This window comes from Panthera pardus, unplaced genomic scaffold, assembly GCF_024362965.1.
Source record: "Panthera pardus isolate Hobbes unplaced genomic scaffold, ASM2436296v1 HiC_scaffold_8, whole genome shotgun sequence".
In the NCBI taxonomy this organism is placed as follows: Eukaryota; Metazoa; Chordata; class Mammalia; order Carnivora; family Felidae; genus Panthera; species Panthera pardus.
This window is the reverse complement of record NW_026527013.1, coordinates 12,877,877-12,903,353: the sequence shown is the minus strand read 5'-3', so window position 1 is coordinate 12,903,353 and position 25,477 is coordinate 12,877,877. Positions and strand designations below refer to the sequence as shown.

At 53.3% G+C, this 25,477-nt stretch overlaps 2 protein-coding genes across 2 annotated transcripts in view; one reads left to right on the top strand and one right to left on the bottom strand.

Moving 5' to 3' along the window:
- The window catches only part of MYO9B (myosin IXB), a 90,346-nt gene extending 84,915 nt beyond the window's left edge, over window positions 1–5,431 (bottom strand). Inside the window, 1 exon segment of the mRNA XM_053897777.1 lies at window positions 5,298–5,431. The gene's annotated coding sequence lies outside the window, so the exon portion shown is untranslated.
- On the top strand, window positions 3,952–24,559 carry HAUS8 (HAUS augmin like complex subunit 8). The gene is given in 12 exon segments (XM_019416236.2): window positions 3,952–3,997; window positions 4,000–4,066; window positions 8,180–8,244; window positions 11,063–11,118; window positions 15,805–15,886; window positions 18,672–18,764; window positions 18,867–18,961; window positions 19,572–19,637; window positions 19,742–19,900; window positions 21,053–21,194; window positions 23,051–23,192; window positions 24,142–24,559. Coding segments are annotated over 12 exon segments (1,197 nt in total). The 5' UTR covers window positions 3,952–3,966; the 3' UTR covers window positions 24,341–24,559.
- Window positions 24,560–25,477: the final 918 nt, after the last annotated feature.

The window sequence follows — 25,477 nt, the reverse complement described above, 5'->3', positions numbered from 1 at the left end:
TGCATCCCAGAAACCTGAGAAGCGACATCTCAAATGTCACCCCTCCACTCCCTCTGTTCCACCCATCCTAGGACGGGATGGAGATGCTCAGAGAGACGAGCAGGAGGCCCGCAGGAGGCCCGGGGCAAAGCCCCAGCGGGCCTGCCGCTGACGCACTGCTCTGACTACACTTGCAAGGATGCGGTGGCATCGGCCTCTGAGGGAGACGACCTTTGCCAGGGCTTGCTGGGGGAGCTCTCGTGTGTCCCTCTTCCTCCGCCAACAAGCCCTGACCGGGTCACAAGCTCGCCGGGTGCTGGGCGCCTCTCCGCGGGCATGACTCCTGACATCTGCACTCGGGGGAAAGAGGCGAGGGCCGTTCTGCTCTCACGGTAACCCTGAAAGCCAGCTCTGCACCTGCCTCGTTAACCCTTTTTGCTGAATGATTTTCAGATCTTCCGGAAACTTTTGTCAAATCAGCTATGGCAGCGGCTGGTCCCAAAGTCATTTTGGTTCATTAACAGAGTCGCTCTTAGATCCCCCTCCTGTGACCGTAGCAACACTGAGGCCAGAGACCTCCGTACGCCCCCGATCACAAATCTTCGCCAGCCCCCGGGTGGGCACACACAGTCTCCCAGGCCTGGTTCTAAATACACCCTGGTAAAGTCCCACGAGATCCGCTCTTCCCAAGCCGGGTCCTTGTCTGTCTACTGTCACCCCAAACGTTAAGGACGCGTGTGAGATCTGGAAGATTCCTAATGGGATGCTTCCAAACTTGATGTGGCCAAGTTGGCCACCTCCCTTAAAATGTTTCTTTAAATGAGTGAGACTCAACAAGATGAACTCTATCGGTGTGACTGTTCGTCCAAAATTGCTTCACTAAATAAAGACGAAATTTGTCCCTTGCCCAGTGTTATGGGCTGAAGTGGGTCCCACCCACCTCCGCACCCCAATTCCTTATGTTGAAGTCCTACTCCCCAGTGCTCCAGAATGCGACTGGATTCGGAGATAGAGTCTTTAAAGAGATGGTTAAGTTAAAATGAAGTTATTAGGGTGGGCCTGATCCAACAGGACTCCTGTCCTGACAAGAGGAGATTAGGACACAGACACAGAAGGGAGAAACCAACCGTGCCAACACCTTGATCTTGGGCTTCTGGCTTCCAGATCTGTGAGACAATGCATTTCTGTTGCTCAAGCAGCCTGGTCTGTGGTTCTTTGTGACAGTGGCCCTGGGAGATTCGTACACCCAGCAGAGACAGAAATGAAATGCCTGTAGCTGGGTCCCCTCTCGCACATGCAACCCTGCTGAAGCAGGGCAGAGCTAGAGTATAAACGAATGAGTCAGACCTGGACAGCTTATTCACTGCTCCGACTAACCCGCAGGCCGAACCCTTGAATCACTACTTTATTTATCATCAGCCACGGGCTCAGAAAGTCTCGACGAGGAAATGAGTAGAACCCAAACTCATCGGCTGTGTCTCTGAGACGTGCCTAATCGCCGAGGCCCCTTCTGGGCCACACTGAAAAGAGGTAGAGTGACAGGGCCCGTCGGGGACCCGGTGGTGCTCAGACAGAGCCCTTTGTTCTGCTGTGCTGTCCGTCCGGAGGAGGGCAGAGAGAAGGGCCTGTCTTGCTCTGCGGGGAGGCCGAGCAGGGGCTGCCTGGCACAGTTGGTCAGGGATGCTGGCCACACAAAGGGCTGGTGGATGGGGACTGGTGGGGGAGGGCAATGTTCAGAAGGGGTCGGGCGGCCCCAGAACGTGCTGTTTCCTCCCGTGGAGTTAAAGCAGCTATGGCATGGCTGGGGAACAAGCAGAGAAGGACGCACAAAGAGCAAAAGCTAGACAGTCTGTGCTTGAGGACGTTCCGGCGTCTGGGGCCAAGAGCCACGCTGATCTGGGGCCACCTCCAAAGTAGCTCTCGAGAAGAGAATCTAATACCTCTAATCTCGGAAGAAAACCAGTAGTTCGTTCTGAGATGAGGGACGGTTCCTGCAGAAATCCAGGTCAGTTGTAAGACAAAGAGAAAGACAACGGCATGTGCTGTCCCAGTGAGCGAAGATGGCCCTGGCTCACCTCTTGGTCCTCCTCTGCTGTCCATTCTTGGGGCACGCTGCCTAACTCCCCCTCAGTCCTTTCCCAACTGTGTCTCCTTTTTATCAGGACTCTAGATTAAGAACTGACCAGATGGCAGAATTCAGTTGCTGGCTGTTCTACCCCACGCCTGCCCTTGGCTGCCGTTCCCTGGGAGCGGATCAAACACCAAAGAGTCACCGAGGCAAAGGTAGGCCTGGGGCAATAACCAGATTTCACCCCAGAGCGGTGGTTCTTGAGCCCCAAGAAACCCACAGCCACATCTGGTGAGCACATCTTGAGGGGTATTATTGACCTCTAGTGGGTGGAGACCAGGATGCTGCTTGCTATCCCTGTAATGCGTGGGGTGGCTTCCACAGCAAAAAATAACCCAGCCCCAAATGTCAATGGTGCTGCAGCTGAGAAACATGCTCCAGCAATTTGGTCTTTGCCAGTTGGAGGTTTCTAATGATCCTTCATGTTTCTGGAAAGCCCAGGGGACCATCTCTGAGGTCGCCACTATGGAAACTGAGCTTCAGTTTCCATACTGAGAAAAGAGAAACCCAGACCGCTTACGGCTGGTTGGCAGAATAAAAGAGATGGGTATAAAAGCTTCCGACACAGAAGATGCTCAATAAAGAGCAGAGCTGTGCAGGGATCTGCTCATGCAATTCCCTCTTCCTGGCTTGATTGAACACCTCCCTATCCTTCAAGGCCTGGCTTGGACCCTGCCACTTCTTCCAAGGAAACCTGCCAGAACTCCCCCAAGCCCCAAAGCTTGCACTGCTAATCCCTGATTCTGTCTTCACAACTTCCTGCGCCACCTCTCTTGCTGCACTGACCGCGCACTCTGAATTTCATCATTCCTCGGGGAGGGAGAACACTAGAATGTCCCTCCTCCAGGGCATGAGGGCTCATCTCTGTCCCTGGGGCCTAGCCCCCAGTGCTGGAAGGATCAGCCCTGGCTTAACTGAACTCTAAGCTCACCCAAGACACAACTTTGGGGGGGGAGACAAGGAAAGGGAAGTGGCAAGTTAACAAGCCCCTGTTGGGGACAGAAAACAGACCACACAGCCAAACAGAAAGGGGACATTCCCAAGTCTCCACCCTCTTCTCCGAGCCAGAGGCCTGGAACTGAGAGAGGGTCTCAGGGACGACTTCCAACCAGAAAGATGTAGCTGAAGCTCGGGGAACAGGTGTAACGTGCAAACGCAAAGGTGGAATTTGTGGAATTTTCCATGTGGAAGATAAAGGAGCAGTAAAAAGATCGTCTTTTGGATACAAACCATACAATGGAAAGTTGAACAAAACTGGGATCACTGAAGTCAGGGGCTGCATAAAATACGAGGGGACTGTATGACAGAGACACGAAGGTTACCGAAAAGGGCTTGGGTTTTAAGGTTGAGAAATGCTGATTGACGCCAATCCATTCATTTTGCAGGTGAAGACACAGACAAAGAGACTTGACCAAGGTTAGGACCCCAGACACAGGACCCTCCGTGAAAGCCTGCCTGGCTGCGCTCCAGGGAGACAACGACCAGGGCCATGCAACCAGAAGATTCCAGTCCTGTTCATTTGGGGTGGGGGGGGCATCCTGGCCAGGGCAAGCCCACACTGAATGTCTGTAGAAGGCAAGACTTTGGGCTCTGACAATGTGTCCTGGGGCAAGCAAGGCCAAAAGCTACCTTCCATAAGGGCCAGAACATTCTGGAAGTAAAGGGAGCAGATAGCTCTCTGTGGCCCTCTTTACATTCCATCTATCCAGATTCATCTCCTGAATGAGCTATAAACCCAGGCTCCCCAGCCCTTCTGGCAGATCCCGGACAAGGATCCCCCACAGTTGGGAAAGAAGAGAAATTAATGCTGATTAAAACCGCCCAGTGCAAGGCCCTTGCCAGAGCCGGCCCATCGGACGATGAAACAACTTCCCAGCTCAGATGCCCAAGGGGCCCCCCCACTGCTCCTGGATGCCTTAAGAGACTGGAGCCTCCAAGGCCAGAATACACCTCAGAAAGGTAGGAGCTGGGAACCTCCACCTGCAAGACACAATGTCCCCACCAGCTCCCACCTCAGACAAAGAGGTGTGAGAGAGGCTTTCCCTTAAAGTCCCTTGGCCTACAGGGCGCCCGGGAGAGAAGGGAGAGGAGGGAGCGCATGTGGGCTGGCTGCTGCTGGCTGCCGCCGTGGCTGCCCTGCCTCTCCCCGGCTGTGAGCTGGGCTGTGAGCTCAGCCGCCGCCGGGGGACAGATTTCCTGTATGTCGTTTTACCCATTTAAGTCCAAGGATGCAACTCCGAGGAGGTGGTGACAGCTTAGCACACGCGGGTGTGTGCACACCCGTTCCCTCCCCCCTAAACCCAGTTCCGGGCCCCCAACGAGGTCCGGAGTCTCCTTCTTTGCTCCCTGGGACCCCAGGGCTCCAGCCAGCCCTGTCTTAGGAGAGTGGTGTGGTTTTCCAAATACCAGAACACCAGCCTAGAGGGCACTGGGACTCGCTCCAGTTACCCAGAGGTTGGGGATGAAGTCGGGAAATAGGAGAATCCAGAGAGAAAGGGGACCCCCCAAATGATATGGGCTGCACCCCAATGTCTGTACAGGGCCACTCTTGTCCTTTCCTCTCCTCTCTATCCCCCCCACCCCAACTGGCCCTCAGTTCTTGCCACAGTTTCTTCCCCCTCTCCCATCCCCCATTTCCCCCCTCCCCATTCCGCCGGCCCCCACACCAGGGAGTTCAGACCTCCAGGATTTGAGCACCCACTGAATCCCAGGCGCCTCCCTCCCCCAGGAACCATTCCCTACCCCGTCCACCGAAGGCAGACGGTCCCAGGCCGTCCTATACCGTTTCCCTCAATCGCATCTCAGCTGTCCCCCCACCGGCCTTGCCCCACGTCCCCAGCCTGGGCCTCTCAACCCCGCCTCCTTGCCTCCCCGCTCCTAGCCCCGTTTCCTGCGACCCCCCAACTACCACTAAAGCCACGTCCTCCAGAGAAGCTGCTCGAAGCCACAAGACCTGCTCCCTCCCCATCCGTAAACTCCCTCACCAGGCCCTTCCCATCAACTTTCTCCTCAACCATCCCGCTCCCACCCCATCGCCAGCAACCCCTTCACGACCCCCAAGCTCGTTCCCGCTCCCTCGACTCCTGCCTTCGCGCCTCCTCCCATTAATCCTCAGCTCCGTATCCTCCAAGGCAGCCCGCCAATGCGAGCCTGGAGATCGAGCCCCCAACCCGCGGCCGCCGCCACTCACCTTGGCCTCGGCCGCCGCGCGCCGCCGGTCCCGGGCCGGGTCCCCGCCCGGCCGCCCGCCCGACCGACCGCCCACCACTGGTCGGACCGCTCCGCCCCGCCGCGCCCGCCGCTCCCCCGCGCGCTCCCGCTTCCGGGTTTCGGAGGGGCGGGGCTGGGGCGTGACGCCAGAGCGCCGCGGGGCGGAGCGTCCCGAAGACCCGCCTCCTCCCTACGGGCTCCGGCCACCGCCTCCTGCCTCTGGTGGACGAAACCAAGTGTGAGGGGAACACAGCGAGGCGCGCGAGCCGGGTTCGCCCGCTCCACCCGCAGGCACGCTCGCCGAGGTCCGTGGCCGCCCCTCCTATGGCGCCGCAATATGGCCCGGTCCGGACCGAGGGGGCGGGCACACGGACTTGAAGAGCCGGCCTTTGAGTTAAAGGCGGGAAATGGCGGATTCGTCGGGGCGCAGTGCTGGGTGAGTTGAGGCGCCGCGGGCCTGGATTTTGTCGGTGCCGGCGAGAAGGCCATGGCCGGGAGCTGGTGGGGGAGGGCCAGCAGCGTTGGGGGTTGGGGATTTGATCCCTTCTGGACCCACCGCGGGTGCACAGGCTCGGGGAGGCGGGGTGCGGCCTCTGCGCATGCTCGGGAGCGTGGGCGCGGAACTAGACCTTGAGTCCCGAGTCAGTTATGTGGGTGCGGGGAGAGCCTTGGCTAGTGGCTTAACCTTTCTGTGCTTCCGCCTTCCACCCCTGCGAAATCGGCGGAATGACGCCGCCGCTCAATCTTGTAGGCCTTGTGTGAAACTGAAAAGCTCTTGCAACAGTGCGTGGCTCCTGAATGTGATCTGGCGTTATTACAGTTAACGTTTTGTAGTGGACAGTGCTGGGCCACTAAACTATCTCCTTTAATCTTTCCAGTCTCTTTTTTTCTACGCATCCCATTTACAGGTGACATAATAGAGGCTCAGGGAGGGAAGGTCATTTGTCACAGCAGGAACAAGAGAGACAGACTTTGAACACTTGGCGGTGCCAGGTGTGATGCTTGGGCTGGGTTTGTTTTATTTGTGCTTTCGGCCCATGTTTATTGTTCCAGTGCAAATTGAAGTTAAATAGGCCGACTGAAATCGGTTGGGTTTTCTCCACCCTGCGTTATCCTGAGATTCCCATTAGTCTCTCCGACGTTTTGGGGGGAAGGGGGGTGGTACCAGAGGCTGGCACAGGTGCAATGAACTCCCCCCCCACATTGTTTGACTCCAGAGCCCTAGCTCTGACCCCATAGGGAATCTTTGCTCTGTCCCTTGCCAGCTCTGAGACTTGTCAGGGGTGACCTGTTCAAACCCTCAGGTCCTCGTCTAGAAAACAAGGATAAAGCAGGCCAACGGTGAAGGAGCAGAGCTTCCGGCACCTAGTGAGCATTTGTGAGGTTGCCTCTCCCCACTGTGGCCCAGCACCGACTTGGGGTCCTCAGAACCTGCCACACAGGAGGTGGCTGCCGTGAGCTGAACAGGTCACTTTGTGACCAGTGGGGCTTGTGTCCTGATGTCAGCTGTGGTTACAGCACCAGGCCCCTGCCCTGCCCCGCCCCTCAATGTGCACCTTCTTGAGTTGCTGGTCTCTGTTCGTGGCATTCCCCCTTGCCCAGACTGGACACCTGGGAGGCCTCGCTGACTCTCCTGATTCAAGGTTCCCTCTCCCCCATGACATCAGGCTTCATTCTTTCTTTCCTTAAATAGAGATGAAAGGCACATAACATCAAATTAACCATTTCAAAGCAAGCGATTTAATGGCCTGAAGACCTTCACGAGGTGCAGCCACCAACTCTGTCTAGTTCTAGAACATTTTCACCAGCCCAGAAGGAAACTTTGTATGTATTTGCAGTCACTCCCCGTTCTTCCTGCAGCCTGCTGCCCCTGACAACCACCAATCAGCTTTCTGTCTCACTCGCCTGTTCTGGACTTTTCAGATGGAATCATACAAAATGTTGCCTTATGTGCCTGGCTTCTTTCACTTTTAAAAGGTTTGTTTATTTATTGAAGGAATCTCTACCCCCAGTGTGGGGCTCGAACTCAAGAGTCGCATGCCCCATCAACTGAGCCCAGCCAGGTGCCCCCAGGATAATATTTTTGAGATTCATCCATTTTAGCATGTATCGGTATGCCTTTTTAGGGCTGAATAACATTCAGGGTTCGTTGTTTTCTAGCAGGAACCTATGGCCCACGAAGCAGAAGATATTTACTGTCTGGCCCTTTACAGAGAAAGGTTACCAGTAAGGAGGCTATAGAAATAGATCTGAGCCGTTAAGCTGGGAAGTCAGGACTCTGCCAGCCCAGCCCAGCTTTCTCTCCTCCTGATCCTGTATCCCTGCCTGGGTTCCCTGCAAAGCCATAGGGCTGATCAATTTCCATTTCGACATCATTCTTCTCTGCCCTGTGCCCTTGGCCTTGTTGATCCCTGTCTCTGGACGTCCTTTGCCATGAACCTGAGCAAACAGGGCTTTGTCTCTCACCTACCCCCCACCTCTTTGCCTGTCCGGGGCACTCTTCACATTGCCTGACGGGAAAACACTGTTTTTGCCTCTCAGGAAGGAGCTCCGTCTCCCTTTACCAGGTGGCATCAGGTGCATACAGTTGGCACTTAAACGCCTGATGAATTAATGAACCCCTGACCTAAGTTGAGATCTTTGAGGCTTGGCAAACATGCTCATTCTTCTCACTCTTACCCCTCTGGGCCCTCCTCGGCTTCGGCCGGGCAGGGGCTCTGTGTCTGTGTTCCAGTGAAGGCGGCCCAGACTCGCGGACGTCGGGGTGCCGGGACTGGGTTGTCCCGAGGAAGCCCAGGCTCCTCGCTGCCTTCCCTGAGCCTAGCCAACTATGTTAACAAGACCCCCATCTCCCTCTTCTAGGAAGCCTTCCTCAGGGGGCCCCGGTACTCCTAGTGGCGCAAAGATGAAAGGAAGCAGAACACAAGGTGAGCAACATTGCAAGCTACCTCACGATCCAGTTTCAGAAAGTGCTTTTGGGGAAGAAAAGCCCGGGCCGGAGCAGGGAAGCTAGGACTTTATTTCACACACACCTTCGTGTGATGCTGAATCTGGTCACCCAGCCCTGCAGCCAGGGGTGCGGCAGGTCCCGGCAGACGTCATCCAGGGCAGCGGGCCCTTCCAGCCGCGGGGGGGGGGGGGGGGCGCTGCGTCACGGGCTGTGTGCAGGACTCGCCACTAGGAAGTGTGGGTGAGGAGAGCATGAGCCGAACTTGTTACTGAACCCTGGAGTCTCCGTTTCTTCTCTGTAAGCGCCTCGGGGGCGTGCCCACATCTGGGGTCCCCGTGTGGGTCTGCAGTCACTGCTCACAGCCTCCCTTGACTCTTGGCAGTCAGTGCCACTTGGGGCAGTAGACTGGAGGATCCCCCTCGTCGGAGCTCAAGCCTCTGATACAGTGAACGGTTTTCCTCCAAGTGTGCTGTGGGCCAGTGCAGAGTTAGAGCAGAATTCCAGTTCCAAGGGACTGGAGGTTCATACGCTACAGTGCTGCTCGATGATCTCGTCTCTAACGTTTATTATGTTTACACGTGGTCTGGTTCTTGAACGCAAATTATATCCTTCGTCACAATACTGCTTCTGTGGAGAATCCACCCCTGTTTAAAACAAACATGTACATTTTAGTTTCTGGAAACTTGAAACTGCTTGTCAGAGATGTTCAAGGAACCCCAGGCCTCCGATCCTTCCAGAGGAGCAAAACCCTTTGCTGATGGTGTTGGACTGAAAGCAGGATGGTTTCCTGTGCTTAGAAGGGGGGGGGGTGTTCTTTGCCCTGATCCTCACTTGACGTCCAGCGGCAGACCCTTGGTGTATCTTGATTTTCTCGCTCGGCCCCTGCCTGGTCTTGGCCTTGACCCTTAATGCCTCCGGCCCGATCGTCTGAGCCCGCTCACCCCGCAGGCGTGGCTCTTCCATATCCAGGGCTCACTCGGGGCAACCACTAGCTCCTCGTCCAGCTCCATGCTCCCCATGAACTCTGGATGTACCTCCTTTCCACTCAGGGTTGTGGCCGCATCTCCAGCCCCAGTGAAAGATGAAATCCTGGCATGAAGATCCGGTTGAGATCACCGTGTCACTTAACCAAGTTGTCAAACTGTGTGATGTTAATCGTGTCACTCTTTCTGGGTCTCTTCAGTAAAAAGGGGACATCTCTGAGCTCTAGGTGTACCTAGAAAAAGCGTAGACTCGTGCACTGGATGCCTGGCTGAGCACCTACTCCCTACTGGGCAGTGGCATTTAGCCTTGAGCAAAGCAGACTGGCCGCGCATCAGATGGAGAAGTAAGGAGACATGGGGTGTGATGGACCTTGTGGATAGACCAGGATGTGGGTGGCTTCCTGGTCCAAGGGAGGTGCTGGGCTGAGCGGAGCTGGGAAGGAGGGCAGGTGCAGGCGCGTGCCTGCTGGTTGGAGGGACAGCAAAAGTGGTCACGGTGGCAGGAACAGGAGGGAGGGCAGCGAGGTGGGAATATGAGATGCGCGAGGTGCCTGGAGGCGCTCAGGCTTTACCAGCTAATGGATCTGCAAGGCAGCCCATTCTCAGCCACCAAGGGGGCAGCCGGCCAGGAGGACACAGGGTGTTTTAGGGAGGAGGGTGCCAGCAAGTGCTGTGCTCAGAGTGAGGACTAAGAATTGGTTGGTGGGCTTTGGGGCGGGGAGATCTCAGCGGTCTTGCCGAAAGGGGTTTCTTTGGTGCAGTGGTGATCGGGAAAGCCAGACTGGACCGGAGTGGGATTCAGGAGAGAGGAGAGGAAGAGGAGCTGGCATCGTAAAGGGGAGTGGAGAAGTGGGGGGAGAGGGTCTAGGTGGAGGGAGAAATAATGGCAGGAAGACCACTGGAGAGGGGAACTGGGGTTGGGGAGTGGGGGTGAGGGCCGGGCTCTGGCACCTAGAGTGGAGGGTTTGCTTTACCCCAAAGCACAGAGGTTCCTCCACGTGGTGGGGCCGGGATATGGCCCTGAACTTGGGAGGCTGCTGGATGCTGAGGTGGGAGGGTCTCCTGGGGCTGCTTCTGTCTTGCCAGTGAAGTGGAATCTGGTCCCTAGCTAACTGGAGGGATGGGCCCCCTGTGGGAAGTGGGAGGAGAAAGTGCAAGGGAGGGTCCAGGGGAAGGGGGGTGGGGGGAGACAGAGCAGAGGACTGTGCGTGGTCACTGGGGCTGTTGAGAGACACCCCCTTGCTGCCACAGAGCAGCAGGAAGGGTGCCTGGGGCTGCGCTGTCACCAAGATGTATGGCTTGGTGCTGAGCATGGCTCCCGAGCAGTCCTAAGCTAGGTAAGGGGGTAAAGAGGCATGAAAGTCCTGTACCATGAGTGGGTCATACACAGACCTGGGTGAAGGAAGGGGTGGTTGGGGTCTTGACCGCAGGGAGTGAGTTGGGAAAGACAGGAGGAGGCAAATACGTGCCTCTCTGTGGAAAGTCTTGCTTCCTGCCCCTGCCCTGCCCTGCCCCTAAATGTGCTTTCTGCTTTGAGCTTATTCCCTCCTATTCCTCGATCATAGCTCCTGCAGCTCTCTCTCTGGGGCTCTGTCCCTAGCCCAGCGACTTGGATGCCGCAAGTATCCCATCCATGTTGTTGTATACAGTAGGTGTCCCATACATGCTCGAGGATGCCAAAGGACAGGATCTGAGAGGAGCAAGGAGGAACAGTTCTGCTGTCCCTGCTGTTGATGGGGGGGTCTGGGGTGGGCCGGTTCTCACACTCCACTGTTGTAGTTTTGTTATAAACCAACAGCGTGTTTCCCACAGGTGGAAGAGTGGTTGAGTCCCGATACCTGCAGTACGAGAAGAAAACCACCAAAAAGGTAACGACTGTTTTTTGAACGTTCTGAATAGAGTTCCGTCGGAACTTGGAATTCTGACACAAGTCACGTGAGCCAGGCACAGCGTGGTCCCCGAACAAGCCTTTCGGGGATTTTACCCAGCAGCCTCTGTGATTGTCTCGTCCTTCGTTCCCAGTCTTGAGTCTCTTTTGTGAGCAGCCGTCTCTCTGAGGATCCCCTTTGCAAAGACATGACCTCGATTGAAACCTGAAATTGTTCCTGCCTTTCAACCTGATAATTCCTTTCTGGATTCTGTCCTGAAACAGTTCTATCGGGTGCCCAGCACGCAGTCTTTGGCCTTGGCGGGTATTTATAGAATTTTAAGTTTATTTATTTTGAGAACTAAGGTGAGAGCAGGGGAGGGGCAGAGAGGGAGGGAGAGAGAAAATCCCAAGCAAGCTTCGCACTGTCAGTGCCTGACATCGCAGAGCCTGATGCAGGGCTCAAACTCACAAACTGCAAGATCATGACCTGAGCTAAAATCAAGAAGAGTCAGACGCTCAACCAACTGAGCCACCTAGGTGCCCCCTTGACTGGTGTTTGAAAAACACCTACTGGGTCTTCGAGAAGGACTGCATACATAAACAAACTTAAGTAATTGTGTGACTTAAGATCCAACTTGAGGGAAAAGGAAACCTTTTCACAAACTGATGTCACTCCTTGGGCGTGGTTTGTTGTTTTCAACAGACTTAGTTTTTTTTTTGTTTGTTTTTTTTTAGAGGAGTTTTAGGTTCACAGCAAAATTGAGCAGAAATCCAGAGATTTCCCGTAGAATCCCTGCCCCACACCCTCACAGCCTCCCTGGTCAACACCCCCCCCACCAGAGAGATGCACATTTGTAACTGATGAACCTACACGGACACGTCGTCAGCCAGAGTGATTTTGTTGAAGTGATTTTCAACAAAAGATCACAGTCCGTGCCTCATAATTTTAATATTGCCTTGCAGACTTGTTTACAGCACCCTATGTGTCTCCATGCTGAGATAGTTTCCATCTCTAAGAGCTTGTCCATTTTCTTTCTTTCTTCTTTTTTTTTTTCATCTTTTTTTTTTTTTTAATTTTTTTTTTTTAACGTTTATTTATTTTTGAGACAGAGAAAGACAGAGCATGAACAGGGGAGGGTCAGAGAGAGGGAGACACAGAATCTGAAACAGGCTCCAGGCTCTGAGCTGTCAGCACAGAGCCCGACGCGGGGCTTGAACTCACAGACCGCGAGATCATGACCTGAGCCGAAGTCGGCCGCTTCACCGACTGAGCCACCCAGGCGCCCCTTTTTTTCCATCTCTTAACATACAGTTTACATAGAGTAAGGCATCACTCTCCAGCCTACAGTTCTGCGAGTTTGGGCAAAAACTCACCCAGTCACAGACACACCACAGTCAAGATACCGAACAGTCTGTCACTCCCAAGATCCCTCGGTGCTCCGATGAAGCCAGCCCCACTGCATCCCAGGCGGTTACCTGTTTCTGTTTCTGTAGCCTTGCCTTTTCCGGAAGGTCATTTAAAAGGTGTCACACGCGGGGCGCCTGGGTGGCGCAGTCGGTTAAGCGTCCGACTTCAGCTCAGGTCACGATCTCGCGGTCTGTGAGTTCGAGCCCCGCGTCAGGCTCTGGGCTGATGGCTCGGAGCCTGGAGCCTGTTTCCGATTCTGTGTCTCCCTCTCTCTCTGCCCCTCCCCCCTTCATGCTCTGTCTCTCTCTGTCCCAAAAAAAAAAAAAAAAAAAAAAAAAAAGTTGAAAAAAAAAAAAAAAAGGTGTCACATGGGATGCAGCCTCTTGCGTCTGGCCTCTTTCACATAAAGGAGAGGAGGGCTCTCCCTGTGGTTGCCTGTCACAGTGAGTGTTGGTTCCTTCCGATGGCTGAAGAATGTTCCATGCTGTGTTTAGCGTTTGCGAGGGAAGGACATTTGGTGTGATGCCCATTTTGAGCAATTGTGAACAAAGCCACCTCAAACATTCCTGTTGGGGGATTCCGTGTAGATGCGTTCTCGGGTCTCCCTGGAGAGGAATTGTAGGGTAGGTGTATTTTTGGCTTCGTAGGAAACTGCTCACCTGTTCCCCAGAGTGGCTCCAGGTCTTTATATGGCCATCAACCACAGCGGAGAGTTCCAGTCGGTACTTTGGAGATGGAAACCATTCTGGTGGGTGTGAAGTGGTATCTTGTGGTTTTAATTTACATTTTCCTTAACAACCGCTGATCTTGAGAATTTTTTCTTTAATTTTTTTTTTTTAACGTTTATTTATTTTTGAGACAGAGAGAGACAGAGCATGAACGGGGGGAGGGTCAGAGAGAGGGAAACACAGAATCTGAAACAGGCTCCAGGCTCTGAACCGTCAGCACAGAGCCCGATGCGGGGCTCGAACTCACGGACCGCGAGATCACGACCTGAGCCGAAGTCGGACGCTTAACTGACTGAGCCACCCAGGCGCCCCTGATCTTGAGTATTTTTTCATGTGCTTACTGGCCATTCCTGTATCTTTGTTGGTGTGTTCTTTCAGATCTTTTGCCCATTTTTAAATTGGGTTGTTTTCTCGTTGTCGAGTTTGGAGAACTCTTTCTCTCCCCTGGGCCCCAACCCTTTATGGTGATTTTCAGATATTTTCTCCTAGTGTGTAGCTTGTCTTGTCCTTCTCTTTAGGGTCTTTTGAGGGGAATTGAATCCTCAATTTTGATGAAGTCCATCTTAATGGATTTCTGCTTTTATGGGCCATGCTGTTGGTATCTCATCTAAGAAATCTTCGCCTAACGCAAGATCACAAAGGTTTTCTCCCATGTTTTCTTCCATGACTTTTATGGTTTTAGATTTTACATTTGGGTCTGTGATCCAGTTTGAATTAATTTTGGTATCTGGTGTGATCATGGAATTGACGTTCATTTTTAAGTGTATGGATGTCCTCTTGTTCCAGCACCATTGGCTGAAAGGACCTTCCTTCTCCCATTGTCACCACCTCTGTTGACAAGCACTTGACCTTTTTTGTACGCATCACTTCCGGATTCCATTTTTTCCCATTGGTCTACGTGTCTGTCCTTAAGCCAGTTCCAGATGCGAAGCTTCCTGTAGTTTTGTAGTCTCTAAATCAGTATGTGTGAATTCTCCCACTCTATTCGCCAAACACTGGCTCTCCTAGTCCCTTTGCTTTTCTATGTAAGTTTTAGACTTAGCTTGCCGTTTTCTACCAAAATTTCTGCTGGGATCTTGAATGTATTGAATCTGTGCATCAGTTTAGGGAGGATAGCATCCTAAAAACACCAAGCCTTTCAATGTATGGATGTGGTACACCTATCCTTTTATTTGGTCATGTTGGCCTTCCTTTCCTTATAGGCCTTCCCTATATTTTGTTAGGTTTATACCTAAGTATCTGGTGGTTTTTAGTGCTGCTATACGTAATACTGTGTTTTCTTTTTTCTTTTTTAATTTTTATTTATTTTTTGAGAAAGAGACAAGGCAAGTGGGGGAGGGGCAGAGAGAGAGAGGGAGACACAGAATCTGAAGCAGGCTCCAGGCTCTGAGCTGTCAGCATAGAGCCCCACGTGGGGCTCGAACCCACAAACTGTGAGATCATGATGTGAGCTGAGGTCAGACGCTTAACCAACTGAGCCACCCAGGCACCCCTTTGTTATTTTATAAATGAAGAAATTCGTTTTTAATTTGAGGTATGATTGACATAAGTTATATTAGTTTCAGGTAGACAACATAATGATTCAGCATTTGTATATGTTGCAAAATGGTTGCTCCAGTAAATCTAGTCAATACCTATCACCATACATAGCTTTGTTTTTTCCTTACTGAGAACTTTTATATAGTACTGTCTTTGAATTTCACTTTCCAGATGTGTTTATTGCTAGAAATGAGCTTTTTTTTATGTTGACCCTGTATCCTGCAATCTTGCTAAATAAACTTTATTAGTTTGAGTAGCATTTGGGATTTTCTTTGTAAATCATGTCATATCTGTAAGAAGAGAATTTTACTTCTTGCTTTTTGATCTGTTTACCTTTTATTTTTTATTCTGAGACCTCCAGTAGGGGGTTGAATAGGAGTGGTGTCTACGCATTGAAATATTCTTGCTCTTTAGGAGATTTTCTTTTTGCTTGTATGTTATTGTAATGGTTTGCCAACTCTGCATGCCTTTTTTTTTAATGTTTTGAAGATTAATACCTGTACAAAACTTTTATTTTTCCTGATGACTGAAGTAATACGTTGTTTGTCTAAAACTGGCAAGTGCAGGGCAGGGGGGAGGCATCTGGCTGGTTCAGTTGGTAGAGCACGTGTGACTCTGGATATCAGGGTCGTGAGTTCGATCCCCATGATGGGCACGGAGCCTACTTAAATAAAATAAAATAAAATAAAATAAAATAAAATAAAATAAAATAAAATAAAAATCTTGTAAATACTATAAAGCATGTAGAATATCAGTCAACTGGAACCTGCCATGCCAGAGATAATCCTTGGTACACTTTTTGGTGTTTTCCTATATTCTGTGCATGTGAGGATATCCTTTTTGACAAAATTAGTTCATCCTGTGTATATGGTGATTACAGGTCAGAACTCTTTTTGTCTACGCCTTGCTTCCAAGTAATAGCAGGTGCAAATTGCACAGACCATGAAGGGGCCCCTTCTCGTGCAGGGGAGGTGTCTTTTGCCCTAAATGTCATGTGTTCCCCTAACAGGCTTCTGCAGCAGATGCATTAAAGACCAGTGGGAAGATGCCTGAAGGTGCAAGGAGAGTCCACCTGCTCCAGAAGAGCAAAGGTGTGTAAAGATGGAGGAGGGTGGGAGACAGCTCTGAAGTCCATTCAGTAAGGGATGAACACGGTGGTGAATTTTGTTTTCAAGTACACCAAAGTCAAGCTCCCTCTTTCTGGGAAGTGTCAGAAGCAGCAGCTAGTTAAAGTGTTTCCGTGTGAGGACAAATTTGCAGCATGTGGGGAGCGGTAGGGAAATGGCAGGGGGAAAGGGGAGGTTACGTCCCGTATGGCCCTGGAGAAGAGCCACCTTTCCAACATGGCGCTTCCTTGGTCACGTGACTAGTTCTTGGGTGGGACTTCTGGAAGCAAGACTCAGAAGGGGCGTGAGGCCTCACCTTCCTGTCTCTCACCACCTTGGGTTAGGTCTTCTTCGTAATGGTGTCCCCTGACCCGTTCTAGAAGCTGTCCCCAAAGTGATACGAAAACCTTGCAGTTTTCCTGATTGTAGACATAGGTGTTCCTTGTAAAAAAGAATGGAAAGTGGACAAGGAGGGTGGAAACTCCCTCATGATCCCCCACTCAGATCGTCACTGTGTATTAGGTGTTCCGTTGTAATCCGTGTGCCCATCCCGGACTCTGGGAAGGCCTCTCCCCAGGCGCTTCCTCCAGCTCCTCACGTGCCCACTTCTCCAGCGATCACCGGCAGCTCTTTGGCACGAAAGCAGCTCACAAAAAGCAAAACCGTTTCTTGGCCCATGCGTCCTTGTTCAAAACGGCAACAGCTTTGAGTCTCATCGTTAAAAATGAAGTACAGTTGACCTTTGAACAACACGAGTTTGAACCGCCTGGGTGTACTTCTATGCGGGTTTGTCATAGTGCAGTGGCGTGAACGTATTTTATCTCGCGACTTCCTTAACGTTTCCTTTTCTCTAGCTTACTTTGTCGTAAGGGTGCGGTACGTATAAGGACGTACATAGAAGAGCGAGACAGCGTGTGTAAGGATGCCGTGTATAATACATACGACATAGAAAATACACGCTGATTGACTTTATTTTGTCAGTAGGGCCTCCGGTCAACAGCAGTGGTCACATTTTGGGGGCTTGAAAATTTGCTGGTCCTGGTCTAGATGTTTGTCAGCATTTGTGCTGTTCTTGACCCGGGGGCATGACTGAGAAACAGCACGCGAAACTGGGGCCGGCCCTCTGGTCTCTCCTCATGCAGTTGGGTTGAAGGCCGTGGGTCAAGCCGGGAAGGCTGGAGTACAACCCAGAGGGGTTAGAAATGGGGCCGGCCACATCCGGGGGCGTCTGGGTGGCTCAGTCCGTTGAGTGTCCAACTTCGGCTCAGGTCATGATCTCACGGTTTATGAGTTCGAGCCCCGTGTCGGGCCGTCTGCTGTCAGCACGGAGCCCCCTTTGGATCCTCTGTCTCTGTCCACCCCACCTCCCCCACCTCTGCCCTTCCCCCGCACGCGCTCTCTCTCAAAAATAAATAAACATTGCGCTCGCTTCGGCAGCACATATACTAAAAAATAAATACACATTAAGGAAAAAAGCATAACCATGATAATTAAGAGAGACTGCTTATTCGAGCTCCACCGTCTAGCTCCCTAGGAGATTACTTTTCTCAGTGGAAATGCTGTCTGTACACGTGGATGACAAAACCTATAACCAGTGCAAAAACAATAGCAATAAAGTCTCATCTCCCCCCTCACCCACGAGGTCGATCGATTTTTGTTTCTCTAGAACTTTTCAAAAATCCTAACAAAGGGCAGCATACCCCACAGATTGTCATTTCGCTCTGTTTATCTCCACATACTCATTTCCTCAACTTCACGGCTGCTCATTAAAAATTTTTTTTTTTAACATTTATTTATTTTTGAGAGAGAGAGAGGGAGAGAGAGAGAGGCAGACAGACAGACAGACAGAGCATGAGTAGGGGAGGGGCAGAGAGACAGGGAGACACAGAGTCCGAAGCAGGCTCCAGGCTCTGAGCTGTCAGCACAGAGCCCGACGCGGGGCTCGAACTCACGGACCGCGAGATCATGACCTGAGCCGAAGTCGGATGCTTAGCCGACTGAGCCACCCAGGCGCCCCTCACGGCCGCGCATTAAATCACTTTCTGTTTAGTTCCTAACACGACAGAGAATTCCACATACTGTCTGTTCGTTTTGCAGCCCGCTGGAGCCCTTGCCTAGTTGAAGCCCGCAGTACCCCAGGGCCCATTTTAGACGGTGTAAGGCATAATTTCCCAGTTTTAAATAGAGGTAAAGATGAAGGGAACTCCCAGGGAAGATGAACAGTCCAGAAGCCGCTGGAGAAAGAAGGGAAAAACACAGGGAAGGACAAATACATGGCACGTATCAGACTTCCTACCCAGAACACAGCATTTTTTTTTTTTTTAACGTTTATTTATTTTTGAGACAGAGAGAGACAGAGCATGAACGGGGGAGGGTCAGAGAGAGGGAGACACAGAATCCGAAACAGGCTCCAGGCTGTCAGCACAGAGCCCGACGCGGGGCTCAAACTCACGGACCGCAAGATCGTGACCTGAGGCAAAGTCGGCCGCTCAACCGACTGAGCCACCCAGGCGCCCCCACAGCATTTTTTTATTAAGCAGAAAGGCTTATAAAGCCTGCGTCTCATTTCTAGTTCTACTTAGAAATCCATTCAACCCGCTGGCTGGGAAGTTGCAAAGCTTTCTCAGCCTTCGGTGCTGCTCACCTCCCAAGAAGCTGAGTTTCTGGAAGCAGGCGGTAGCATCCAGCGAGGTTGCCGGCTTCCCGGCGGAGGCGTGTGCAGTACCTTGCAGACCGTGCTGACCTCTGGGGGTTCTCCCTGGGCCCACAGACAGCAGTGGCATTGGGAAAGGAGACCTGCAGTCCACGTTGCTGGAAGGGCACGGCACCGCCCCGCCTGACCTGGACCTCTCGGCCATCAACGGTAAGCCGTCCGCCCTGCCCCTGCTTTCCCTAGTGGGGGGTTGTCCCAGTCGGCTTCCGAAGGAAGCTCCTCTCACCTTCCAAATGCTCTCCTTGGCCTTAGACAAAAGCATGGTTAGAAAGACTCCGCAGTTAGAAAAAACGATGTCAAAGAAAACCGAGTCGACGTCCTTTTCGGCTTCACAGAAGAAGAGCCCAGTAAGTGTCCGAAATGAAAGGGAAGCTACTCAGTCAGAGAAAGCTGATACCAGCTCCTGCCCCATTCAGGTGCCACTCGAGGCCCTGAGGCTTTATGACTGAACAAGCCAGCCGTGCGTTTTAGGACAAACCGGAGACCACGCGTATTCTCAGAATGTTCCTAGAGCTTACGTTTCCCCAAGTACACATACAGGAGTAGTTACGAATGCGAGATCACGTGAAAAATGAGATTTGGGGCCTTATTTGCCGATGCTGTGCTCGGGGAGGCCCGGGGCTGGGCCGTGTCCCCAGGGGAGGACAGCTGGGCTGCGGTCTCACGGGGGTGGGAGGCCCGAGACCTGGTTCCAGTGCAGCGGTGACCGGATGGGTGCCCCCTGGCTGGCCCTTCACCAGCCAGCCACGGGACGGGGCCAGACCTTCCTCTGCCTTCTCCCAGAGTGCCCAAAAAGAGTAAACTAGAAAGTAGACACGGCTTGACCTACAGGAGAGAATCCTCAAACTCCTGAACTGAGTAAAGTTTGTAAAGGTTAGGTTTCTGCCCCTCTGGGGGAGAGAGCTAGATTTATACCAATTCGTCGGCAACCAAAAATGTCTTTTTCTCACCCTCGAGAGCCCGTCTGAGTCGATGGAAATGATGGAATCCCAAACGTTGCTCCTGACTCTACTGGCCGTAAAGGTGAGAACGGAGCCTCGTTCCCGCGTGATGTGGGTGGAAGGCGGCCTCTGTCAGCCGCAGAGAGGAGTTTCCTCCGGCCTGAGCTCTTGTTGCACACTCAACAGATGGAGAACAACCTGGTTCCATTCGAAGAAAAGGCAGAAAGGAACTTACTACTAATGTGCAAAGAGAGGGAGAAGCTGCAGAAAAAGGCCCACGAGCTGAAGCGCAAACTTCTTCTCTGTCAGAGGAAGCGGGAGCTGGCAGACATCCTAGACGCTCAGGTCAGCGGTGACTGGTCTCCGAGCCACGTGTCCCGGAGGGAGGGGTGGTCCCGGCGGGGAAGTTGGAGGGACTGTTGACGGTACGTGTCACTGCCGCCGGGCTCTCACTCTGCGGCCAGCTTTTGACACCGCTGGGTGTCAGTCTGTGACAGCTTCTAAAGAGGACGGGGCTGTGACGTCAAGTACCAACCAGCCACAGGGACCTGTCCCTTCATCACACACGTGCACGTATTCTTTAGGCACCTGTCGCTTGTGCTCAGTGACACGAAGATGCAGTCCAGGCCTCCCTGCAGGGCCAGGGTGCTGGTGGGAGACGAGGTCTTGGTGCCGTGTGGTCAGCACTGGGACAGAGCCCTGGGAATGAGAAAACTTGAGTGGGGAAGAGGCAGACAGGGGGAGAGAGAGAGAGAGAGAGAGAGAGAGAGAAAGAGAGAAAGAATCCCAAGCAGGCTCTGCACCATCAGTGCAGAGCCTGACGCGTGTCTCGAACTCTGATCAGGGCCCACTTACCCTAACGACTTCATCTTAACTCCTGTTACTTCTGTGAAGACCCTGTCTCCAAATCAGGTCATGTTCTGAGGTGCTGGGGGTTGGGACATCAACAGAGGAATTTGGGGGAACGCGATCAACCCATAATACCCTGTGTGTGTGTGTGTGTGTGTGTGTGTGTGTGTGTGTGTGTGAAACAGAGAGAGAGAGAGAACGCCCTGCCTGCGGCCAGGCCCTGAGCTAAGATCGAGGTCTCAGTTCTCATGGAACTCACAGTGTTAGGAAAAGGAAAGACAAGTAAGCAAATGTGTCCTTAAAACCCCCCACGAGGACCCTGACAGCATGTATGAAGGAGAAGGGGGTTGCTGGGGTAGTCTTACAAGGGGGCAGACATTTCAGCTCAATTCTCTGAAGCAGGAGGGCCCAAGCTACCTAGGGTGAGGGCCTGGTCCTGGAATGTTCTGGAAACCATGTTCATAGGCGGCCCGGGCCACTTTGCTGTCGGCTGAGCCTTTGGAGAGCCGCCACACCCACGTAAGCTTCCTGGAGGATTCCTTAGGAGATTCTGAAAGAACGGCGTGTCTTCACCTCACACGGACCGTTGGACTCCCCAAGTGCGCGACTGAGTCTTGTCTGACAAACCTCGTTCCCTCCTGCCTGCAGATTGAGATGCTCAGCCCCTATGAGGCTGTGGCCGAGCGCTTTAAGGAGCAGTACAAGACGTTCGCGACGGCCCTGGACACCACGAGGCATGAACTTCCGGTGAAATCAATCCACCTGGACGGGGACGGGCAGCAGTTCTTAGGTAGGAAACAGGGCGGCTCCTGGACAGGGAGCGGGTCCAGTGAGTGGCCCGTGCGTGTCGGCGCTCCTTGTGTGCCAGCCACCTTTATCCGCTTGTGTCGTGTCAGGCGGATGGCGCATCCCTCATCAGATGGCAGAGGACACGGGGGCCGGCAGAGCTGGGGTTTGTCGAGAGTTGTGCCCCAAGTAAGGACCGTGCTGGGATTTGAACCCGGGTCGGTGGAACAGGCCAGTAGTTCCCAGCCCTGCTGAAAGGCACTCCTGGGGAGCAGCTGTAATCCCCTGAGACTGGGGGCGGGTCTCTTCAGACCTGCTGATCCCCGGGCCCGTCCTGCCTTCTCAGCAGCTCCGTGGGATCCCTCGCTTGCCTAGGCTTCCCGCCTAACCCTTTGAAGAAATCAGCAGGCGTGCAGAGTGCCGTGCTCGGTCTTAAAATTCTCTTTAGAGCAAGTATCCTCCCCAAACAAGTTTTCAGCCGTCCTGGAATCCGGTCATTTCCAGGCAGGGCCCTTGCCAGCCGTCTAAGTATGTTTTGTCTGAGGCTGATGTACTAGGACATCTCCACCTAAAATCAGATGGACTTTCCTTCCAGAACTTTCCATAGACACAGTTCAAGGTCACAGAGGGTGTTGCTGAATTGGTAATCTCGGACAGAGATGGTTTTTAATCCAGCTTTTCCCAGTATGAAATAGGAAGCCAGTGGCGTGGAGTCTTAAGGAAGGAGCCTCGTGGAGTAGTTCTCTGTGTGCAGGCGTGCGGTTTTAGGATGACCGCAGTGGCCACGCACGCCTGTGGCTCCTGGACTCCACCTCTCATAAGTGCCATGGGTGGTTGCCAGGAGTTGGGGTCGGGGAGTGTACGAGTGTCCTGTGGCTCCTGGAATCAGTGACAAACTGGGCAGCTTAAAACAGTAGAAACGTATTCCCATCAGTTCAGGGTCCCGAAGTCTGAAATCAAGGCCTCAGCCGAGCTGGACCTTTCTAGAGGCTCTGAGGGAAGAGGCGTTCCATGCCTGTCTCCTGGCTTCTGGTGTTGCCCCCGGTTCTTGGCTTTCCTTGGCTGGTGACAGCTTCACTGCGGTCCACCTGTGTCTTCGTACAGCCTTGCCCTTGAGCATTCCACTTCTGAATTCCCCTCTTCTTAGAAGGATGCCAGGTACCGATCAGACCCTGCCCTGTGACCTCATTCTAACTCAGTTATGTCTACCAAGACTCCATTTCCAGGGAGGTCACATTCACAGGCACTCGAGATTAGGTCCTGAATGTGTCTTTTGGGGAGGATGCGATTCAGACCCCCATTAGAAGTATTAAGAGGTCGGGTGTTTGGAAAAACCCTTCTCGAGGTCTCAAGCTGTTACTGTGTACAGTTGTGACGTGTGTACAGGTGTGTGTGCCAGAAGCGGACAGGTGCTGGTCTCCTTAGAGCAGGTGGGACACAGTGTGGATACAGGCTGCTGTCTCGTGGGTGGGGGCACAGAGATCCTGCGAACGGAGAGAGGGAACCACGGGCTTGGGTTTAAGTCGCTCGTAGCACAGACTTCCTTGGCCTTTTGCGTAGGTTTCTGTTGAGGACATCGAAGTGGCTTTCCAGGTCTGTTCCAGTGACTGCCTGCGTGGCGGACAACTGTGACCCACGATCTCAGGCCGCCATGATCTCCGGCAAAGGGGCACAGAGGCAGTACCAGCACGTGAATGTCTCCCTCCACCACCCGATCCTCTCTGCCTTTGAGCTTCACGATGCGATGCGAGCGAGCGTAGCCCAAGAGCATTCCAGTGAACGCGAAAAATCTAGTCAGCTGCCCATCCATTGCTTGGGGCGCCTTGAAACCCTTGGCTGACCCTCCCTTCTCCCCTCCAGACAGTTTGCAGCGTGAATTGACGACCACATGCCACCTGCTGGGAGAACTTGGGATCGGCAGTTTAGAAGAAAATTCGAAAGCTCTGAACCTGCTGAGCGAACTCAAGGAAATGACCCAAAAGAAGGATCTAGAGCTCCGAAGGTATTTCAGAAAAGATTTTAAGTCGGGAGCAGCTTGCCACACTCAGGAGAGCAGGCAGCTGTGGTTTTGCAGAGGCCAAGGGTGCAAGGGTCCACTGAGGCGGGGGGGGCGGGTAAAGCACCTCCCAAGTCAGTGCAAACCCCTGTGTGCGTTCTCCAGCAGACATGGGAGAAAGGGGGCACTAACAGCCCCAGCCCTTTACTTCCTCAGAGTGACAGCACTCCAGGTGCCCTTGGATCGGCTGTTCACGCTTTAAGTGTCTCCTGGGGTGATCTTAGAACTTGTTACTGGAGTGTAAATGCATGTAGAACAGGCACAGACCTTGACAGTATAGCCCGATGGGTTTCACATGCGTGTGCCCCGGGTCCCAGTGCTCCCCACAGCCAGCTCCCCCACTGGCATCTTTCCCGCAGGGGATTTTCTTCACTCTGGGGCTTTCCTTCTCTTCTTCGGTATAAGAGTCTTGTGGTGTTCTCCTTTGTGATGTTCAATTTACTCCCTGAAATGCCTAGAACACTGGAAAGGTACTCTTGAAGAACAGCCGGGTGCATACTGGGGCATTTGCTGCTCCTGTACGTGCCCTGAGATTGAAGGGGGACGCATCAGAGGGCTCCAGATTATAAGGGTCTCAGGTTCGGCTGGCCGGATACGCTCCTTTAGTGTGGATTTCCCCGCCATCGTGTATGCTGCGTGAGGACCACCCGGTTCGTTCGTGGCGTGGTTCCTGACACGGCGTCAGTGTTCCCGAGATCATCTTTTATGCCTGCCCAGTCCTGTTCTTACAGGCGTCTCTGGGTTCTGTTCAGACGGAGCTTCCCGTGTTTTCCCACGAACACACAGGAAGTAACCCCTTTCCCCACACCGCAGCTGTGAAGGCCGAGGTGCCCCGGCTGGCTGGCTCTTGGGCACAGAGAGCGAAAAGGCCTCACCTGCCCTGTTGTTTCTGCAGGAGCTTTGCCCAGGTGCTGGAACTCTCTGCCGAGGCAAGTAAAGAGGCGGCCTTGATCAACCAGGAGGCCTGGGAAGAGACCCAGGGCCTCACAGCCTCCAGCCAGTGGTATTTCAATCAAGAAGGCGCCTGCGGGGAAACCCCGGGACACGTCAGGCCTCCGCTCTTGCTGGCCACTAGTGAGCCGCGCACGGTGTGAATCTGTGTGCCGGCCGTGTCCCCTGACACAGCTGGGGACCTCTGCAGACCGTCGGGAAGGAAGCCCGTCCCCTGCCACTGGCTCAGGGCACACGTGTGCTGCGGTGGCACATGTGTGATGCTCTGGGAGCTCAAGCACTTTAGACGCTAATTCAGCAGAGTAGCTGTTTTGTATGAGCATATCGCCTGATATTGAAAAAATAAAACTTTTGCAATCACGCCTTAGTTTCTACTTAAGCGGCCAGTGGAAGGCACGCGGTATCTTAAGTTCTAAACGGCTGGTTCTGAGCCTCGGAACGACGTCTGGGACGTTAGGACTGTTTCACTTGCAGGGTGATTTCACGTCCTTCAGCGATTGGGCTGCTTCTGTCTACTGTCCGACAGCAAGTTGGAAGTTGGAAGTTCTCCACCCAGTCCAGAGTCCCGGCGCTGTTTGTTGCTGGACGCGCAGACGGGCTTTTGCCATAAGCTGCGGTCCACACCCCACACCCAGGAAGGCGCAGAGACTCGGCCCAGCCAGCCCACCAGCCCCTGTCTACACTGCGTGGGCTCTGGCCGTCTTGGTGCTCCCCAGGTAGCGTGCCTCCACTGATGTTTGCTGGTTCCCGTTTACACGCCTGTGCCACACTCTGGGTACCGGCACGTTCCCCAGAGAGACCCAGTATCCGTCCCCATCACGCGTTCGAGTAAGACACAGCCACTGTCCCTCACACCGTTCAAACAGGGCCGCTCTTGTGCGGCTCTCACCTTTGTCCCACCGACCCGAGCAGCCTTATCCGGGGCCTCCCCAGCAGGTTTGGATTTACAGCTGCGGGCAGACTTGGGGAGACATCTAGCCATTCTGTCAAACAGCCAGTGACTGAGACCAGCTCTTCCCATCAAGCCTGTTGAAACGTTCCAGTTTCTGTCCACACGTCCCCCATCATTCTCAGCCTGCACATGCCCAGTCCCTGGGTCCATTCAAAGCCCCCTCTGGGGCTTCCCGTGGAGTTTCTGTACCAGAGTTCCAGGAACTTCTCTCCCAGCCCCTGACCACTTCCCACCCCCCTCCCCCATTTGTGTGCAGAAAGTGTTGGGTCCATAGAAGGGGACACCCAGGAACCCGGGTCCCTTTCTCCGTCGTTCCCTGCAGTTACCA